The 18,286-nt window shown below is 38.1% G+C and overlaps 1 protein-coding gene across 2 annotated transcripts in view; it reads right to left on the bottom strand.

Annotated features, from left to right (window-relative positions):
- LOC113057912 (teneurin-2-like) overlaps positions 1 to 18,286 on the bottom strand; it is a 182,111-nt gene that overhangs the window by 10,240 nt on the left and 153,585 nt on the right. For both annotated transcript variants that reach the window (XM_026225508.1, XM_026225509.1), the window contains one exon: positions 4,566 to 4,865. In XM_026225508.1, coding sequence (XP_026081293.1) covers positions 4,566 to 4,794 — 229 coding nt within the window. In that variant the 5' untranslated portion in view covers positions 4,795 to 4,865. The remainder of the gene's footprint in view (positions 1 to 4,565; positions 4,866 to 18,286) is intronic.

Below are 18,286 nucleotides of genomic sequence, written 5' to 3'. Positions count from 1 at the left end.
GAGCAAACAAGAAAACTCTCAGCTGTCTCAAGGTTGATGTGAAAGAGTTTCAGGGTGTTAGGGAGAGTGGACGAGGCTACAGGGCAATGAGAAATCGAATGTGACGAGGAGAGCAAGAGACAGAGAGACGGAGAGGGAGAGACTGCATTTAATCGTTTAATTTAGTCTTTTATTTTTAATACCTGCCAGGTTCTTTTGTTCTCCCTTTGATCTTTTCCTGCCTAGATTTATTGCAACACACCAACAAAGCACTGAATCAACAAAATAAAAACAATCAACAAAAAGTGTGACTTGACAGCTAATTCCATATCAAAACAACAGCTGTGGGGTGATGAGGGAGGGACGGAGAGGGAAAAGTCGAGCACAATGTCACATACATACTGCTGAGGGGCTCCTAAACAGAATATGACTAGCTCTTTCTCGCTTCTCTCTGAATACCAAGCGCAAGCTATCTGCTTGTTTAGTTAGCTCATAAAGTAGGAATTAGGGGTTAGGCAGGGTGCCGTGGTCCTCTGGAATCCACAAGAGAGCCTATGACGTACGGAACAAGAACCAACACATAAATCCAAGATCAATCTGGATCCAAACAAACAAACACCCCGAGGGACCGCTAAAGCCCCTGATGTGAAACTCATTAGTTCGGCAACTAATTGTCATTCTGTGTGGCGTGACAAGTGATGACAGTCTATAAAAACCCAGATGCACATTTAATACAGTTAGGTAGGCAGGTAGGACTGCCAATTGGGTGTGAAGACATAGAGAGGCAAAGAGTGGTGGAACATACGATCTTCTGCGCTACTGCTCGCAGTTGGACCATACGCTTGAGAGCCACCAGTGAGCCAAAGAGCCCAGCTCACTTTTAATTTTCACCTAAGAGGGCCCATTACTGACACGTCTTACACATCATGTTTATAGAAATAAGTGGCCAGATCAATTATAATCAAAGCCCGGGATACTAAGACTCTTCCTCTCCTCATCAATTCAATACTATGTCATTTGCAACCAATTTGACTGATTAAGTGCAATTTTCCACTGAAATGTCACACCTAACACCTAACTGCAAATTACTTAAAGGGAAAAATTGAATTTCTGTCATTATTTACTCATCCTCATGTCATTCCAAACCTCTATGCATTCTTTTCTCTGTGGAACAGAAAAATATATATATATTTTGTTGGTAATCAACCGTTTTGTTTTCCATCGACTTCCACTGAATCAATGGGAACTAAAATTGTTCGGTCACCAACATTCTTCAAACTATCTTCTATTATGTTCCACAGGAAAAAAATAAAAAATACAAAGCCATATAGGTTTGGATTGATATGAGGGTTAGAAAACAAGATTTGCAATTTTTGGGTGGGTTATCCTTTAATTAAAAAGGGGACAGAATTTATGTGTACATATGCAGTTTGTATATTTTTGAGTGTGTCAATTATTTTAGCATTAAAGTTAAATTAATATTTCTGGCTAAATTTACTTTTTCAGATTATTAATAATGTTGTCATTCCTTCATCGTCGTCGTCTTCATTGTCTTCGTCGTCGTCTTTGTCGTATTCTTGGTCTTCTGGGTGATCTTATTAAAACCATTAATATCTAATAAATACTCTAAGATCTGATAAATTGCATAAATTACAGCTTGAAAATTGGCTGCATAAAGTTATAGGAAATGTGCTGCTATGGAAATTCTGGCTGATACTAATTACTTATTGTTTAAAACATTTTCTTAATTATTTATGATGCTGTGTCATATTTTCCACTAACCAATTTATGTTATTAAAATTCTATACTATTTTGTATAGATAAAACACTAAGTTAAAAATAAAACATGAAAAATTTAAAATATAACATGTAGTACAAAATTAAAGAGATTTGCTAAGTGCATTACATTTTATTAACACAACCATTTAAGAATCCAATATCATTAAATAAATAAAAATCAGCAATGGTACCATTTATCCCTAAAATATATATATATATAAGAAGGCTTTAAGTACAGTATTAATGCTGTCTAAATGACATTCCTGAGCTGTTAGCATGTCCTCATATCCCACAGAGCAAAAGAGACTTGTGTGGAGCATTAAGAGTCAAATCTGCTCTCAGTAAGAGATTACGAGCATGCAGAGTCCACAAACACCAAATGGAGTTGGAGTGAAAGGTTGGACTGTCCATTTGGGCTGTGATGACTATGTGAGTGAGCGGGAGAGAGGAGCGTAATTTGGCAGTGCCCTTTAAGTGCTGTTACATATGGCCCCTGCACACTGTTAGTCTCCTTTGGCAACATTTCCCAGGGATGCATCTGCAGTCAGTGAGCCACTATCGCCTTAAGTAACCGAGCCGCATCAATCTGACGGCCACCAACTCTGCTTCTCCACAGCAGCTGCGCCTGTCAGTCTGTCTATCTGTCCTCCCTCCATCCAGCTCTCTACACCTACCCATAATTCCTGCTCACTGTCACCGCACATCCCCCAGGGACCGCTGGCCACTTCACCCCGGGCTGCAAGAGCTCTGGGATCTGTTGTCAGTGGCTAAGTACTGTGGCAAGAAACAGTTGAATGGAGGGAGAGAAAAAAAAGAGGCTGCAATCTCTCCAGCGGGTTTGTCTTCCTCTTTCACTCGGTCTGACTGTGATCAATGACATCGAGTTGAAATCCATTTCGGTGCAATCAATGCGGCACCAGCAGTGGCTCACGCAGAGGATGACTCGCAGGCCTGACACTGCCTTTTTCAAAGATGACCCATCCACAGCTTCGCTCCGGATCTGCGGCAGCCTGCTCATTATGATGCCACTGCATTTCAGAACTCGCTCCCTCTCTTCCTGTTACTGCTTCCTTTTCTAGCCAGCCTCAGCTGAAGTGGCTGGCTTCTCTTATTAGCATCATCAAAGACATTCAAAAAGGGATGTAAAAGACAAGATTATCTAAACCAATGAGTCAAGTCTGAGCTAGTAAGCCAGTCACCTTCAATTTAGATCCTCGCCGATCAAAGGTCTCCTGCTATTTTAGCATGCATCTGCAGTTTGGCACTGTGTCGAGCATCCCTGCACAGAGTCAGCAACAAGTCTACAGCCTGAGGCATGAAGTGGGTCGACCGACGTAAGTTATAAGATGGCTAAGACTGAACAGGTGACGGCGGATCAGTGGCATCAGGCTGGGAAACATCCGCTGGGAATTGGTGACACATTTGAAGCAGCATGGGGGTGGAATTGGAGGTACTTCCTGTAACTGAAGTAACCACTCTAAGATCAGGTTGCAATTCTCTCCAGCAGAATGCATAAACACAGAGCAGAAGGATCAGCTACTGGTGACATGGCCTGCAACACAATACACTGTCCTGCTTTAATGTTTCACACCTTAACTGTACAACACACAGAGATATCCATGTCCAAAAACATCTAATCAAAATATATTCACCTTTACATTTTCTCTGCACATACCCTAAAATAAGAGCAAAATTAAATCATATTAGTCTCTAACTAGGTGTGAGAATGCAAAGTGAATCATCATCTAATTTCAGAATGATTCCTGATACATCTAAATTACTTCATACTCTGCTTTGCAAAGGCAAAACATAGTAAATGTACACTCCAAAAAGGTGAACCATATTTTGGTTTTGTTGGTGGTGGTGTACTGTAGTTACAGTATGTTGCCTTTTTAGGGCAGAATTGTCATAAAAAAGTGAAGCAAATTGATTTAGTTTTTCCTTTATTTTTTTAAACACTTTAAACACTTCTTTTGAAACATTGCACAACATCTCCATCTTTATGAGATTCATACATGTATACTCTTGTATTCTCTTACTGTAGTATGCAAGACTCAACAGACTACTTAGTATATTCATGTCTAAAGTTTATATCATCATACATTGTTTCTAGTGCACACATTAGTGCCACCGAACAAATATGCCCTGAAACAAAATTAATCAGTTAATTAATTAAAATTAATTAATTAAAATTAGGTTTGTGGTCTGTAAGATTATATATATATATTTTTTTTTTAATAATTTTTTTTTTACTTTATTTACTAAAAAAAGCTCTAAAAAAAATCACCATGCCGAGGCTCTTTTTTTTTTTTTTTTTTTATCAAAAATACAGTAAAAAATAGTATATAATATTATAACAATAATATTAGCATTTTAGTATTTGTTTTCCATTTATGATTTATTATATTTTATATTTTCAGAAGCCATCATTCAGTGTCACATGATTCTTGAGTCTCTTATTTTTATCCTTTATTCTTATTATCAGTTTTGAAAACCATTAAAGAAAGATATTTTTTCAGGATTCTTTGATAGAAAGTTACAAAGAGCAGCATTTATTTATTTCAAATAAAAATATTTTGTAACAATTGACAAGTATCAATCGAATGCATCCTTAATATAAAAATTATTCATTTTTGTCAAAAAAAAAAAAGAAATGAAGAAATTATATATTACAGTATATTGCACATACTGTGCAAATACTGTATGATCATTAAGGGCTGATCCCTATATATTTGCCAATTCTGTGCTGCAGATGTGCTGTATATATAAGCATCTCTATGCTTTGTGTTATATTTTTGTATTTTTACCTCCTTGTCTGGTGAACTCATCTGCTTCATGATGCACCAGGTCAGCCACACATCCCCCATAATGCAGACGTGACTCGTGATCGAAAGCCTTCAGGGTCTCGCTGGAGCTGTAGGATTTCTGGGTGGGTACGCGACATTCATCGTTGTCCAAGGAGGAGGTGGTGAACTGGAAATCTTTCCCACAGCGGCCGTGGGTCAGTGTACGGTGCCTGCGCTCCTTCAGATCCATGACAGCTGCTGCAGCCTGATGATCAGATCAGTCCGCAAGGTGGAGGTCTCAACAGCTGTACAGTCCTTCACCTGGTAATAGAAGACAACAAAAATCAATAGAAAACACAATACAATATATATTCCCTGCAGAAACGACCAGCATGGATTGCCGGTTTAAGCTGGTTGGTGCTGGTCCAACTAGAGGACTAATAGAGCCATTGCCAACATAGTAAATCTTATCAACTAAAGACATTTCAACAGAACCACAGCATCCAGAATATAGACACAAACAGAATCAGATAGCTTTGCATAATTGTAAAGAGTTACAACATAAATGATTTACACTCAGTCAGGTTATAAGCTCTGGATGTGTTTGTTTATAAAACATTTTCGCCAATTTGATTATGCTTTCAACCACCAAAAAGAATGTGGTACTCCGCAATATGTAACACATTTGACTGTGTTTTACCAATCCAAAGTTCACCACTGATTTTGTTTAAAAATGAGAACAGAAAAGGGGCTGCTGTAGTTAAATTCTGCATATTAAAAAGAAAACATTGCATGCCATTTACTTAATATGTCAAAAGGCTAAATTCCATCTGTGAATTTCATTAAAAACTTTTGACTGCATGGTGCATTCATAAACAAAACAGTGGAGAGACATCTAAACAAAAAGAAGCAGCTGTCAGTACAGCCAATCATAGATGAAATGTGAGCAGGAACTGAGATGAGTGGAGGAGTGAAGTCATGATGCCGGTGAAGAATGAGTGATAGAGTGAGAGCGAGGAGAAGAGGGAGGAGAAAGGAAATGACTTGAGGGCATTGCGAGTCTCTCCCTCATTATCACAGACAGAGTGAGAAAAGCTCCCTCTGTGGATGAGAGAGGATAATCACGGATTCCTGGATGTGCCGCGGAAAACAGGGAGCCAAACCCAGCCCGGCCCGATCATATCACACGCTCACACACAAAAACACCAGCTCTAATCTACTTTAAATCCTATGCACACTGACTGAGATGACTGATATCCCAGTACCACCAGAAGTTGTTTTTTTTTTTTCAAAGGTGCTTTAAATGTTAAAATATGTTGCCATATTATTCTACTTTCATTGTTTTATGGGTTTTTAATAAAAATGTGAATTATTATTTTTGTTGTTATTATTATTATTATTATTATAACTCAATTAAACATATGTGATAAAATGTGATTTAATAATAAAAACACTACAATTAAAACATTTGGTTATTTTTATTTTTTAATTAACAATTAGTTTGTTATGTGATTAACTGATTAATCAGCTGTGACTAATTTAATCATTACCATAAGTACACTTATTTATCACAATAGTTTAGAGAGAACTGATGCATTAAAAATGTATTGCAAGTCAACATGAGATTTATTATGTTACAAAAGATTTATATTTCAAATAAATGTTTTTCTTTACACTTTTCTATTCATCAAAGAATCCTGAAAACTGTATAACACATACACACACAACATCAAACAGGATAAGATTCAATATTTCTTGATCACAAAATCAGCATATTAGAATGATTTCTGGAAGATCGTGTCCTTGAAAAATTCAGCAATCAGAGGAATAACCTCATTTAAAAATATATATTCAAATAGAATACTGTTATTTTAAATCAACATGTTACTGTTTTATTGTATTTTCAATAAATAAATGTAGCCTTGGTGAGATTTTTTTTTTTTTATCTGTAAAATTAAACCCTTAAATAAATGTAGAATCAACATTAAAATACTACTTATACTAATACTAATAATAAGCTGCTCATAGGACATGTGTGGACAATTCTTAAATTGAGTCATAACAGGAAAGCGTTGCTTCAAAAGTCCTGGAGAGAGCATCTTAATGACATAAAACACACAAAAAGAATGCTGAATTAATACTGTCGTTTTAACTTTGGGTCAAATATGGACTAACCAACTAACTAAAGTTGGGTTTATTTTTATTTGCACTTGGGTTAATCCATATTTGACCCAAAGTTGGTTTGAAACAATCCAACATTTTTTTCCAAAATATGTTTATTTTCTCAGCACAGTTCTTCATTTTTATCTCTTAGAATTTCATCTGTCACTGTGCAACTCTTCAGAGCATGTGCACTACCCACAAAGGCCATGTTTCTGACACAAATGTCATTCTAACTTTAGACCTGATTCCACGGTTTTAGCATGAAAGAGTTGACAGTAATTAGACGCTAATTAAAAGTAAATTCACCCACACCAGTCCAGCTGCAGGCAGCCTTCCTCCACAAACACTCACAGTTATTATACCTGAGCTGTCTGAGTACAGAGAATGTCAGGGGGAACTTTAGCCTGTCTGTTTTACTAAGTGCGGTCAGTACAAACTCTGCCTGCTCCTGTCCCCCTCAACAAGCGCTCTCCACGCTGTTCCACCTGCATTAGCTTGATTGAAGGAGAAGTCCACTTCCCAAGGAGGGGATGATTTTCCTGCACGGCAACAGATCATTACATAACACGACCACTAGCTGTCCCGCACATACTGAAAATAGTTTAATATAATCAGGTCACCTAACATGATAATTATTTACTGTAAAACACTCGCAGAAAAGAATGAGAGAGACAAAGCGTGTGACACTGGCTAAATGCGGATTCATAAAAAGGAGACTATAAGGTCATTCTAAGAATTGCCTCCAGTGTCTGTTGATTAGAAGCAGATTTTTAATGTTTAGAAAGGCCTCATTATAAGCTAAAATAAAACATTCAATCACAAAGACCATTAACAGTTCAGAATGGGAGTGTTTACTACAGCGAATATAAAATGGACAGAGCTTCAGAACGTGGAACGCAGGAAAAGTCTTTGCTTACAAATGAATGCACAATTACCGTACATGTTCGTTCAAATATTAAAAAGTCCACTTCAAGTCAAAAATGTCTTCTATTCATTGCATCTGACCTTTCTTCACTCTACCAGGCCTTAACTGGAAAGCTTTGTTGTGATGTCTGGAGTGGGTTATTTGGTCAGCCGTCGGGCTGCAGGGGCCTTTCAGAGAACTGATTTAAGGTGCAGTGACATGGGTTTCTGCGAGAGCATCACATGCGTGGGTGTGTGGATGGAGGAAGGGCTGGTTAAAGGAGGGCCCTGGGGCTGCTCGAACACCACAGTGGTGAGATGATGCATGATGGTGTGGAGGAGAACCAGGTCAAAATGAGCCCAGGCTGCAGCACAACCAGGTCAGTCTTTCCATTCATTACAGGCAGTGGAGGAGAAGTGAGGCCTCAGGGATCAGAGCAGATCCTGCCTCCCTCTCCTCAGGCTCAGCACACTGATACTCCCTCCTTCACAGTACAGCCATCCTCCCCAGAAAGAGAGAGAGAGAGAGAGAGAGTGATGGGGGATATCTATCTATCTATCTATCTATCTATCTATCTACCCAACTATTCTTTGTGTGTGTGCATGGATGCTTGTTAAAAGTACTTGAGTGGACACACCTACACATATATACAGATGAATGAACACTGAATTTCAGGTTAAGAATCTGTGCCTAACTTGTTCCAACACACAAAATGCCACAGACACAATCTATGTGAGACATAGGCAAGCGATGAATGACCAAACCAGGGATGTAAATAAACAGCAGTGCAGACCATGAAATTGCAGCTGAACTGTAGGCTTTAATGGAGAACGATAGAGGCCAAATTTTGGCATGGCGAAGACCTTCTGCCTAAATTGAACTTTCAAGGGCGAGAGCTTAAAAACGACATGGGTCTCTGTAGAAACAGCTCAGAATGAAAAATCTGGCTGCTAGAGAGAAATCACCAAGCATTTAAGCTGGGAGCAACACTGGGAGCACTATTTTTAAGGCAAAGGCAAAGACATAAACCCTTAATCTCAGAGATTCGAAAGTTGAAGCTTCAATGTAAATAATGACAATGTTCTGTTTAAGATGGCAGGGTCACATTCTAGTCTAAATGTCTACAGCAGCAACATCAAACCCAGAATAAAGTGACAATAAACATTAACAAACATGGCCCTGAATTCTCCTCTCTGTTTATGCTCAGTGGCCTCCAATGCTTCAAAAAATACAGCGATTACTCCAGTCATATAATGTAAAAAATGCAGAATAACTACAAACTGTCGAGTTGAAACATTAGAAGGTATTTTTATCTGAGACGGCAGCACTTATAGTTATAAACTATATGAAATGTATCGGTCTTGCTTTGAAATGAATTTAAATGACATTAAGTGAATCAATCAACATACAAAGCCTTACATGAATTAGCAATAACGTAACCTCTGCTTCTGTAATTCAGCAAATTACAGCTTTTTATCTATATTATTCCTGGCCAGGCTGTAGCTACAAAGCAGTTATATATCATGGATGAATGAATGAATACTGTCTGAGTGTATTAATTCATCAGAGTGTCAGAAATAGGCATTATTTTATTTATTTTATCAAATTACTTTATCTTCATTCAAAGGTTGTTGTTTTTTTTTCATACAAATGTATGCTAATTTTTTACACAACATGCGTAAAATGTATTTCAAAGGCAATTAATTCAGAAATGTGATAAGACTTTTACCTTCCCAATGCTCTGAATTAAACTGGCATAAAACACACATACACATCAGGGCACAATTTACTTGACAGGTACTGTACCTTTCGGACTATAAGTCGCACCTGAGTATAAGTCGCATCAGTCCAAAAATAAGTCTTGACGAGGAAAAAAACATAAGTCACACCGGACTATAAGTCGCATTTATTTGGAACCAAGAACCAAGAGAAAACGTTACCGTCTACAGCCAAAAGAGGGCGCTCTATTCTGCTCAGTGTAGACTACAGGAGCACTGAGCAGCATCTCTGGCAGTATAGAGTAGACGTAATGTAGACGGTAATGTTTTCTGTTAGTTAATTTCTCTCTGTCCATGTCAAATTAATTTTGATAAATAAGTCGCACCTGACTATAAGTCGCAGGACCAGCCAAACTATGAAAAAAAGTGAGACTTATAGTCCGGAAAATACGGTAATAGGATGATCTCTTTTGTTTCATTTTAGGAGGAAGTCAGAGGGGAGAGTCCTCTTAAGCATGTAAAGCATAGATGTTTTAGTGGTGTGTTTTATCGGCTGTTCAATTTTAACATGTGACATTAGTGCCTTTATTTCACAGACAGATGAAAGGAACAGATCTGAAATTGTGCCGTAGCCTTGATGGCAAGAAAAAAGTGAAACAGAGAACTGTGTGGCTTTTGATTAAGATTTTAATGAATGCATCCTCTCCCAGGCAGGGGTCATTAATCATGTCCTGTATAGAGGTGTGACCGACAGGATAGAGTCTGTTCATGGCAGTCTTCAGCTGGAACCAGGCCAACATTTTAGGTGCACACATGACCAATTTCTAGTGATGAACTTATGCTCAATTTGTCCCTTTTAATATCTCACTCTCCTGCACTATCTCTCAATATGTATTTCTGTACTCCCCCATCTCTCCAGGGAAACCCCTCCTCTTCAATATCTCACCTTCTGTGGGAAAAGAGATATTCTTATTATGCTGCGAATAACGCCAAGCTGCTCTCTATTCTAAAATGTATTACAACAATCACCTTTAATATGAGTTGACCTGTGAGAATATTCAAGCCTGCATAAACAAGATGAGATGCAGTTCACCTCAGTTCACTGCAATGTTATTATACAGCCTAAAAAAACAACAGCCAACAACGAAGACTTGAATATATATGGAAATATATGTACTACACAAAAATTATTTTGTTTTTAAGCAAATCAGGATATTACAATTATTTCTGAAGGATCATGTGTAATGATGTAATGATGCTAAAAAATCTGTTTTGAAATCACAGGAATAAATTACATTACAAAATTACATTTTAAAATAGAATGCAGTTATTTTAAATATAAATATTTCATAATTTTATTGCTTTTCCTGTTTTTGGATCAAATAAATACAGGCATGATGAGCAGCAGAAGAGAATTCTTTAAAAACAACATTAAAAATCTTACCGTTCAAAAACTTTTGACTGTATATCAAATATATATTACAATATATTATACAATATATCTTCCCATCCTCATTAACATCCTCTCACTCATGATTTTGAGATTAAAAATGTCTCTTGATTGTCCTTAATTTCACACACTCACAATAAAGAGCAACAAGACTGGCTGTTTATTAGACTGACATCCTTGCATTCTCTCAATTTCTTAATCTGCCACTAAACAAAGTGATCTGAGGCAGTCAGAGGTGCTGTGCTGACACGTCGCTGCTAACACCAACAGTCACAACCACGCAGTCACCAGAGTGAAGGTGCAAACGCATGTGGTAATTAAAGACCGATGGAGGGAAGCTGCTGCAAGGGGAAACAGTTAGAGACAGCGCACAGCCTGGTCTGCTGGGAGTTTGAGTAATGACTTTCTCTACAGCTCTGGCGAGATTACTTCTTAACCCACGCCGTATCACGCACAAGCAGAATTACACGTACATTAACCTACAGCTCACGTAGGGTGAAATAACCAAGATGGTCTGATGCTCCACTGGGTGTTTCCAGCACTGGAAAACAGCATATCTATACACACTTCCTAATGTAAACATTTCTTTCTTCCTTTCAGGCAAGGCGTGCAAACATATGCTGAGAGCCCGACTAGAAGTTCAGAAGTTAAGAAAAGCTGACAAGTTTAACGCCTGCAACAACAGCAGATGAGGTACATGAATAGCACCAGGTGAGAGTGTGGCTCTGGAGCACAGGTGCACCTCTCATCTCCTCTCCACGCAACCTTGATGAGGGTTAAAGAGACGTTGGGACTTCTGACACAGACAGCACCGAGCGCAGACGTGAGCGTGTGACCCACGGCCCGTGCCAGGTCTGCCAGAGCCGGTCAGACGTCACCCGCCGGCACCTCCCAGCATTATTAAAACAATACACTTGACAGCCCCATACCGTCATCTCGGGGAAGATTAGTAAATCTGTGTCACAGCTTGACATTCTTACCATCTGCTGGGCACATTATTCAAATTTGCAATAAATGCCACCGTAGAGAGTGGTGATGCAGAGTAATTAGCAAACTGACAGAGGTGCCACGTTATGGCTGAGTGAAGCTGCATTTTTCTTCTGCCTTATTGTTGGTTTTAATCTTCATATCACAGGACACGAGAAGGGCAGGGCAAAACATGTTAGAAAGCCACAGAAGCACTGTTTAAACACCTCCTGGGTAAATGACACGCACGGCCAGGAGCCGAAACCTCTCCACCTTGAATAAATGCCAGTGGAGACACATTTCCTGTGCGGGAAATGTCAGCGGGAGAGCCGCGAGTGGGCCGACTTATCTGCAGTCTTCATCAGGTGAATAGGACACCCCTCCTCATCATCACAGCTCAGTTTAGAAGGCAGTGATAAAAGCACCAAAGTCACTTCACGCCCTCATTCTCTAGTTTAAACCCGATGAAAACCCCACATTACACATACTGGACATACAAGGACTAGCTAGGATTGGCTCACAAATCAGTATGAGTTTCATTCTTCTGTTGAACACCAAAAAAGATATTGATAATATTAAGGAATGTTTCTTGGGCAGCAAATCAATTAGAATGATTTCTGAAGGATCAGAGTAATGATGCTGAAAATTCAGCTTTGCATCACAGGAATAAATTATATTATAAAATATACATAAAAAAGTATTTTTGATCAAACAGATTATTTTAATCAGAATCTTGGAATCAGAACCCATGTCAATGAGACAATTCAAAACGTCTTTGTGTAATGAATTAGTCTCATGAGCGGAATAAGGCAGAGTGACTGGTCACCAAAATAGATTGTTAAGCTAGTTTTCCCAGAATGCCTATGGGCCATGGGTCACCACACAACCTTGCACACATGACATCATAATCAGGCCCTAGCCACAGCAAAAAAAAGTCTAGAGAGAGGCAATTAATGTCCATCAGATGAAGAGTCACAGATGACTGAAAGCTGGTCTGGCCAAGGGACAGCCAGACCCAGAGGGCTCAATGACAGTGGGAAGCAATATGCTGCACGCTCAGAGAACCATTGCCAACGGACGCCAGATCTTACTGTGAAAACTTCAAGATGGACCAGAGTGGAAAACAAGCCAGTAACGCTTATGCATATATGCAGTATGCATATAATGCATACTGGCAGATCTTTGAAAAATGACTCACTTTCACAATAGCAAACTAAATTAAAGTATGTATGTCACTGTACATCTGTAGCCAATATGTAATTTTCTGGATATAACAGGAACTCAAAAATGCACTGCAAATTGCAAGAAAACTATCTGAAAATGCATCATGCTTTATTATATATCCAGCACAGCCACTAGTTGCTTGGCTACTAAAATAAATATATAACGTTCTGAAAAATTATTTGAATAAAATAATATATGAAGCAGTTTTTGGTCTGATGCGTGATGCATCTATATAGGGCAAAACATGTTTTGATTAAATTTGCTGCAAAACTAAGCATGCAGGTAGACACATATCCACTGATAGGTGCACAAGAGGCTGTTGTCTGAAGAACCATTAATGAAAAGATTGAACACAGGAAAATGTGGAGTGACGCTCAGTGGGTAATTCAGAGGCCCAGCACTGTTTCCCAACGGCACTTCATCCTCCCCAGCTGTGCCACGTGTATAATGTGCATCATTCTCCCACCATGTCCTATTTTATCTACAACCCAGTCATGGACACTGAAGAGCATGCTACATAAACAAGTGCCTTACAACATTCACTGGCTCTGTCTATCCTCCTCTCTCTGTTGACCACCAACCCATTCCAACACTTTCGGCACTTCCTCCCCCACCGCCCACCCTGGTGTCACAGGGCTGAAATTGCCTTTGGGGCCAATAGAAACACGGTTCCAGCTCCAATAACATAGTTCACTGGTCCAATTAAGCATGCTAGATTTAACGTCATTAGGAGAGACATCTTTTGGAAGGAAGAGTTTCAGAATGAAATTAGGGTGGTGCATTTCACATTCAAAACAACACTCAGAACAATCTAGTTCAATTTAGACTTCTGTAAGGAAGCTGTCGGCCCTTCATCTCCACCAAACAAATGACCTCCAAGGTGGCTTGATGACCGTGAACACAGCATGGGTGACAGTGGAAGGTTAAGCATGAGTGGGACCTCCAGGGAGGCGCAAGACAGTGGGTGTGAAGAGATCTGACCCCCAGCTGAAAATGAAACTACACAAAGCTTCAGGTCAGTGTCACTGGATCCCCCACTGATAACAGCCATTATGCCACTGCGGCCAGACTGGAAATCCAAGGACATCAGCAAAACTAGAGCATATTCCAAAAAGTCAGCTCAAAACTTAGCAACCTATGAGCAACAACATGTGTAGGTATAGTCTCACATTGGAAACTGAGTAGTAGGAAATGATAAGGAAAATGTGTTCTTCCTCCACTCCATGGGTCCTTCGGGATTTTATGCTAAATGCACATCCTCACAGTGTTACTTCCCAGTGAGAGCCTACAGGCAATAGTGTTTTTTTATTTGTTTGCAATGTTAAAGCATTTCACAAATGGCCACGTCAGTGGTGTAAATTGTGCGTACTTACATTAAGGCAACGAGACAGAGCTAGTTACAACAAAACACAATGGCTAATTTTTTTTAAATGGACTGAAAAACCAATACGCCAGTGTGAGGGAGAGGGACACAGAGGGACAAATGGTAAAGAGAAGGAGATGCTGAGAAGGTAAATTGAAAATGCAAAAGATTGCACAGAAATTATCTCCCGTGAAGATTCTACTCAGGAAAAAAAAAAGAGAGAGAGAGATGAACCATGGGACCAGGTATAGCACACTGCAAACAAAGAGCATCTGTCTTTTTGTTGTGTTTCTAACTGCTTATTAAATAGGGTTGTATATTGAAATACGGGAGCATGATATTTGTCATGTAAAACAGGTCAAGATGCATGTGAGGTGATAATAAGGGAAAACAATTTACTTTAAATTACTTTAGTAATGACACGTATTTATTGAGATAAAAAAGGTGTTCAACTAGGACCAACATAGGACACGAGGGAGGATAAAATGAAATAAGATGAGATGAGATAATAGTAACACTTTGCAATAAGGTCCAGTTAATTCTGATCAGTGCATTAGCTAATATTAACTAACAGTGAGCAGTACATTAGTTACAGCATTTATAAATCTTTGTTAACTTTAATTTTAATAATGTATTAGGAAATGTTGAAATTAATATGAAATGAAAACCGTAAAAGCTTTAAAAGTATTTTTCATTGTTAGTTCATGTTAACTTATGTATTTAACTAAAATTAAATGGAAACTTATGGTAAAGGGTTACAAAACTAAACTAAACTAAATTCAATTAAATTACACATGGAACGGAATGAGTAACTCCATAGTATTTACACTGTTGTCTATAATTTCCCTAGTCTTGCGGTGTCATTTTCACTTCATGTTCCTGACTTCATTTACACCTGTTCCACTAATGTCTCTATCTCTCTTTCCCCTTTTCAATAGAAATCTAAAGCTTGGTTGCACTTTATTTTACAGTACGTGTACTAACATGTACTTATAGTGTACTTAGTGTATTTATCTAAGAATGTTCTGGTAATACAAGGTAACTACATGGGGTAGGGTTAGGTTTAGGGGTAGGTTTAGGGTTAGTACCTAGTTATTACATAGTTATTGTAATTACTATAATAAGTACATAGTATGTACACGAGGAACAGGACTGTAAAATAAAGTGCTACCAAAAGCTTGTTGATATTAACTTGAAAAAAGGGACTTGCTCAAAAGCTTATTTCTCAGAAACATATTCATTAGCTGTGCCCTTCATCAGTATAAGAATTATAAATGGCATTTTGGGATTCTTATGTTTATGTTTGCATCTCAAGTGAATTGTTTTCAAAGAGACCAGGCGTTCTTGTAAAGTTCCTGAGTGCAAAAAAACTTCTATGACATCTATGTAGCCCTGTTGAAAGAAAATAAATGTGGAAGAGGGAATTGAGAGAGTGTGAAAGCAGAGAAAGTGTCTGATGCGGCCTCCGCAGTGAGAGCGCTGAGGGAACAGATGCCCTCTACAAAAGAATTGCTTGTTTGATGAGAACATTTTCTCCTAACCTAAAATGCACTGCTACACTGTTTTAAGTAATACCGCACAAATGATCTTCACTCTTCCGTTGGTCTCGTCTCTCAGTCCCTCAGTGGCAATGAAATTTTCTTTATTCGACTCTTTATTCTATGCTGGATGGACTAATTAAACAAAGGTAGAGTTTGAAGGGTGATTACGGCAGACTGATTAATCTCCAAAGAGTGAAGAGATTCTGAGTGGGCTCAAAAGAGTGTTTGAGAAAACGTTGCTTCATATTCTCACCTCCAACAAGGGATGTTTGGGTTATTAAACACACACACACACAAACACATTGTTCTAACTCGTGTTTCTGCTCTAATTGTATCCACTCAGCATCACTTTCCATCCCCTTGTGCTTCCTTTCATTTCGTGCAAAGTCTTCTTCTGTCCCCGTGGCTGGCAGCACATGTCATCCTGCAGTAATTATCCTCACCCATTCCGGAAAGTGACCTTCAGCAACTCTGAGAAACATACTAATCAAAGTGTAATTAGAGCAGATTTGTCAAAAGCAGGCAATGTGTGAGCCTCAACAGCGATCGCTTCTTGCACATGCCTGCTACTAGTTAGTAAAGGGGTAGAGTTATACAAATATGCTTGCACCACATGGACCTGAATCATTTTTGCAAATATTCTATGTTTTTAACAGAGAAGTGTGCCATTTTCTCACCCTGATGCAACAGTTACTCCTGACCAAATGAGATCTGCACTACAGCTGATCTGGAAAGTGATCAAATAAAGCACATCTGAAAATATAAAACAATCAAACAAAATAGAGAAAAAAAAATAATAAAAATAATAATACATCTTAGATGATCAGTTATTACAAGGTTTGGTGATTTTTATTTATATACTGTGGCAAAACAAAAAGTAAAAATGTATAGAAATATGGAACAAAATAAAACGGAGGACAAAAGATAAAACAACCAAGCAAAGCAAAACTAAATGTAAAAAGTATGGAAATATTGAATAAATAAAACAAAAGGCAAAACTAAATATAATAAGTGACAAATCAAACAAAACAAAAAGCAAAATAAGGAAAAACATCAACATAAAACAACAAAATAAGTGTATGGAAATATTGTACAAACCAAACCAAACAAAAATCAAGATAAAACCAACACAAAGCAAAACCAAATGTTAAAATGTATGGAAATGTGGAAGAAACCAAAAAAAAAAAAAAAAGACAAGCAAAGCAAACCACAATGTAAAAATGAATGGGAATCTAGGACAAGGGACACTTTATGAGTGTTCTCAAAAATGTATTTAGCAACACACAACAGAAAACACATTAGCTTGAATGCATGAGTAAGGAATCATGCAAACACACTGAGTGCCTATTCAAGATGTTTATCCTCTTGACATTTACAGCTGTCATGATCTAACATGTCTGTCTCTCCATATGAATGACTAAAAGTGCTTATGGACAAAGCAGGTCTCTAGCATTCCCCCATTTCCACTTGATTTGGCTCTCATCTTCACAAACACCAATGCAAAACATCCCACCTCAAAGCACTGCACATGCTCTTGTTCTGTTCGCATCTGCAACACTCACAGCTGCAAACACATTGCAAAAGCCTCATTCTGTTCTAGATTAGGAGGTGAAACATGGCTCTGAAGCTATTAAAAGAATGGCCATGTTGTGCATTGAATGTCAACTTTAGATGACTAAGTATGGGGTGTGTAGCTAAGTGTAACACCATTAACACTTTCAGCAACTTGAAAGTACACATTTCCAAGGACATACAATTACCTAAGATATAGATACACATATTGGCTTGTCACACTTGAAACTATAACATAGCTCAACATAGCTCTGGGTAAGCATAATCCTGATTATCCTGGATAAGTAGGTTATGAAAATGTATTCTGAACATCACTATCTCTATATTAAGATTCATATTTTATATATATATAATGTCTATAAAATTCATGAGACAAATTCAGCATGCAACCTGTTTTAATAACTGCTAGTACATCTGTGGAAATGTCACCACATAAATACACTCTACTGAAACATGGCAAAAAATAATAGTTTCTTCATTGCTCATTAACACGTCGTCTCTGTACAACATTTTACACAGTTTCTCACAGCATGAAGATTTCTGTGACTGTGCAATGTAAATGAATATTTAATAAGGTAGATGCTGAAGCAGTTTATGATTGGATGAATGTATCTAAACAAATCTAAAGGACAGTGCAATTTGGGAAGCACTGCAAAAGCATGCTTAAAAAGACGTTAACCTATGGGTTAAATGTAATGTAAAAACCCTAGATTAAAGACCAGGAAGAACACTAACACAACTGCAATACATGGTAATACATGGTGATATCTCTGTGAATTTTTTATAAAACTGCCACAAAATATATAAATAGTAAATACACATTGCCGGTCAAAAGTTTGGG

The sequence above is a fragment of the Carassius auratus genome, chromosome 39 (genome assembly GCF_003368295.1).
Source record: "Carassius auratus strain Wakin chromosome 39, ASM336829v1, whole genome shotgun sequence".
NCBI lineage: Eukaryota > Metazoa > Chordata > Actinopteri > Cypriniformes > Cyprinidae > Carassius > Carassius auratus.
Note: the sequence above shows the minus strand (reverse complement) of the source record. Positions and strands in the feature narration are given on the sequence as shown.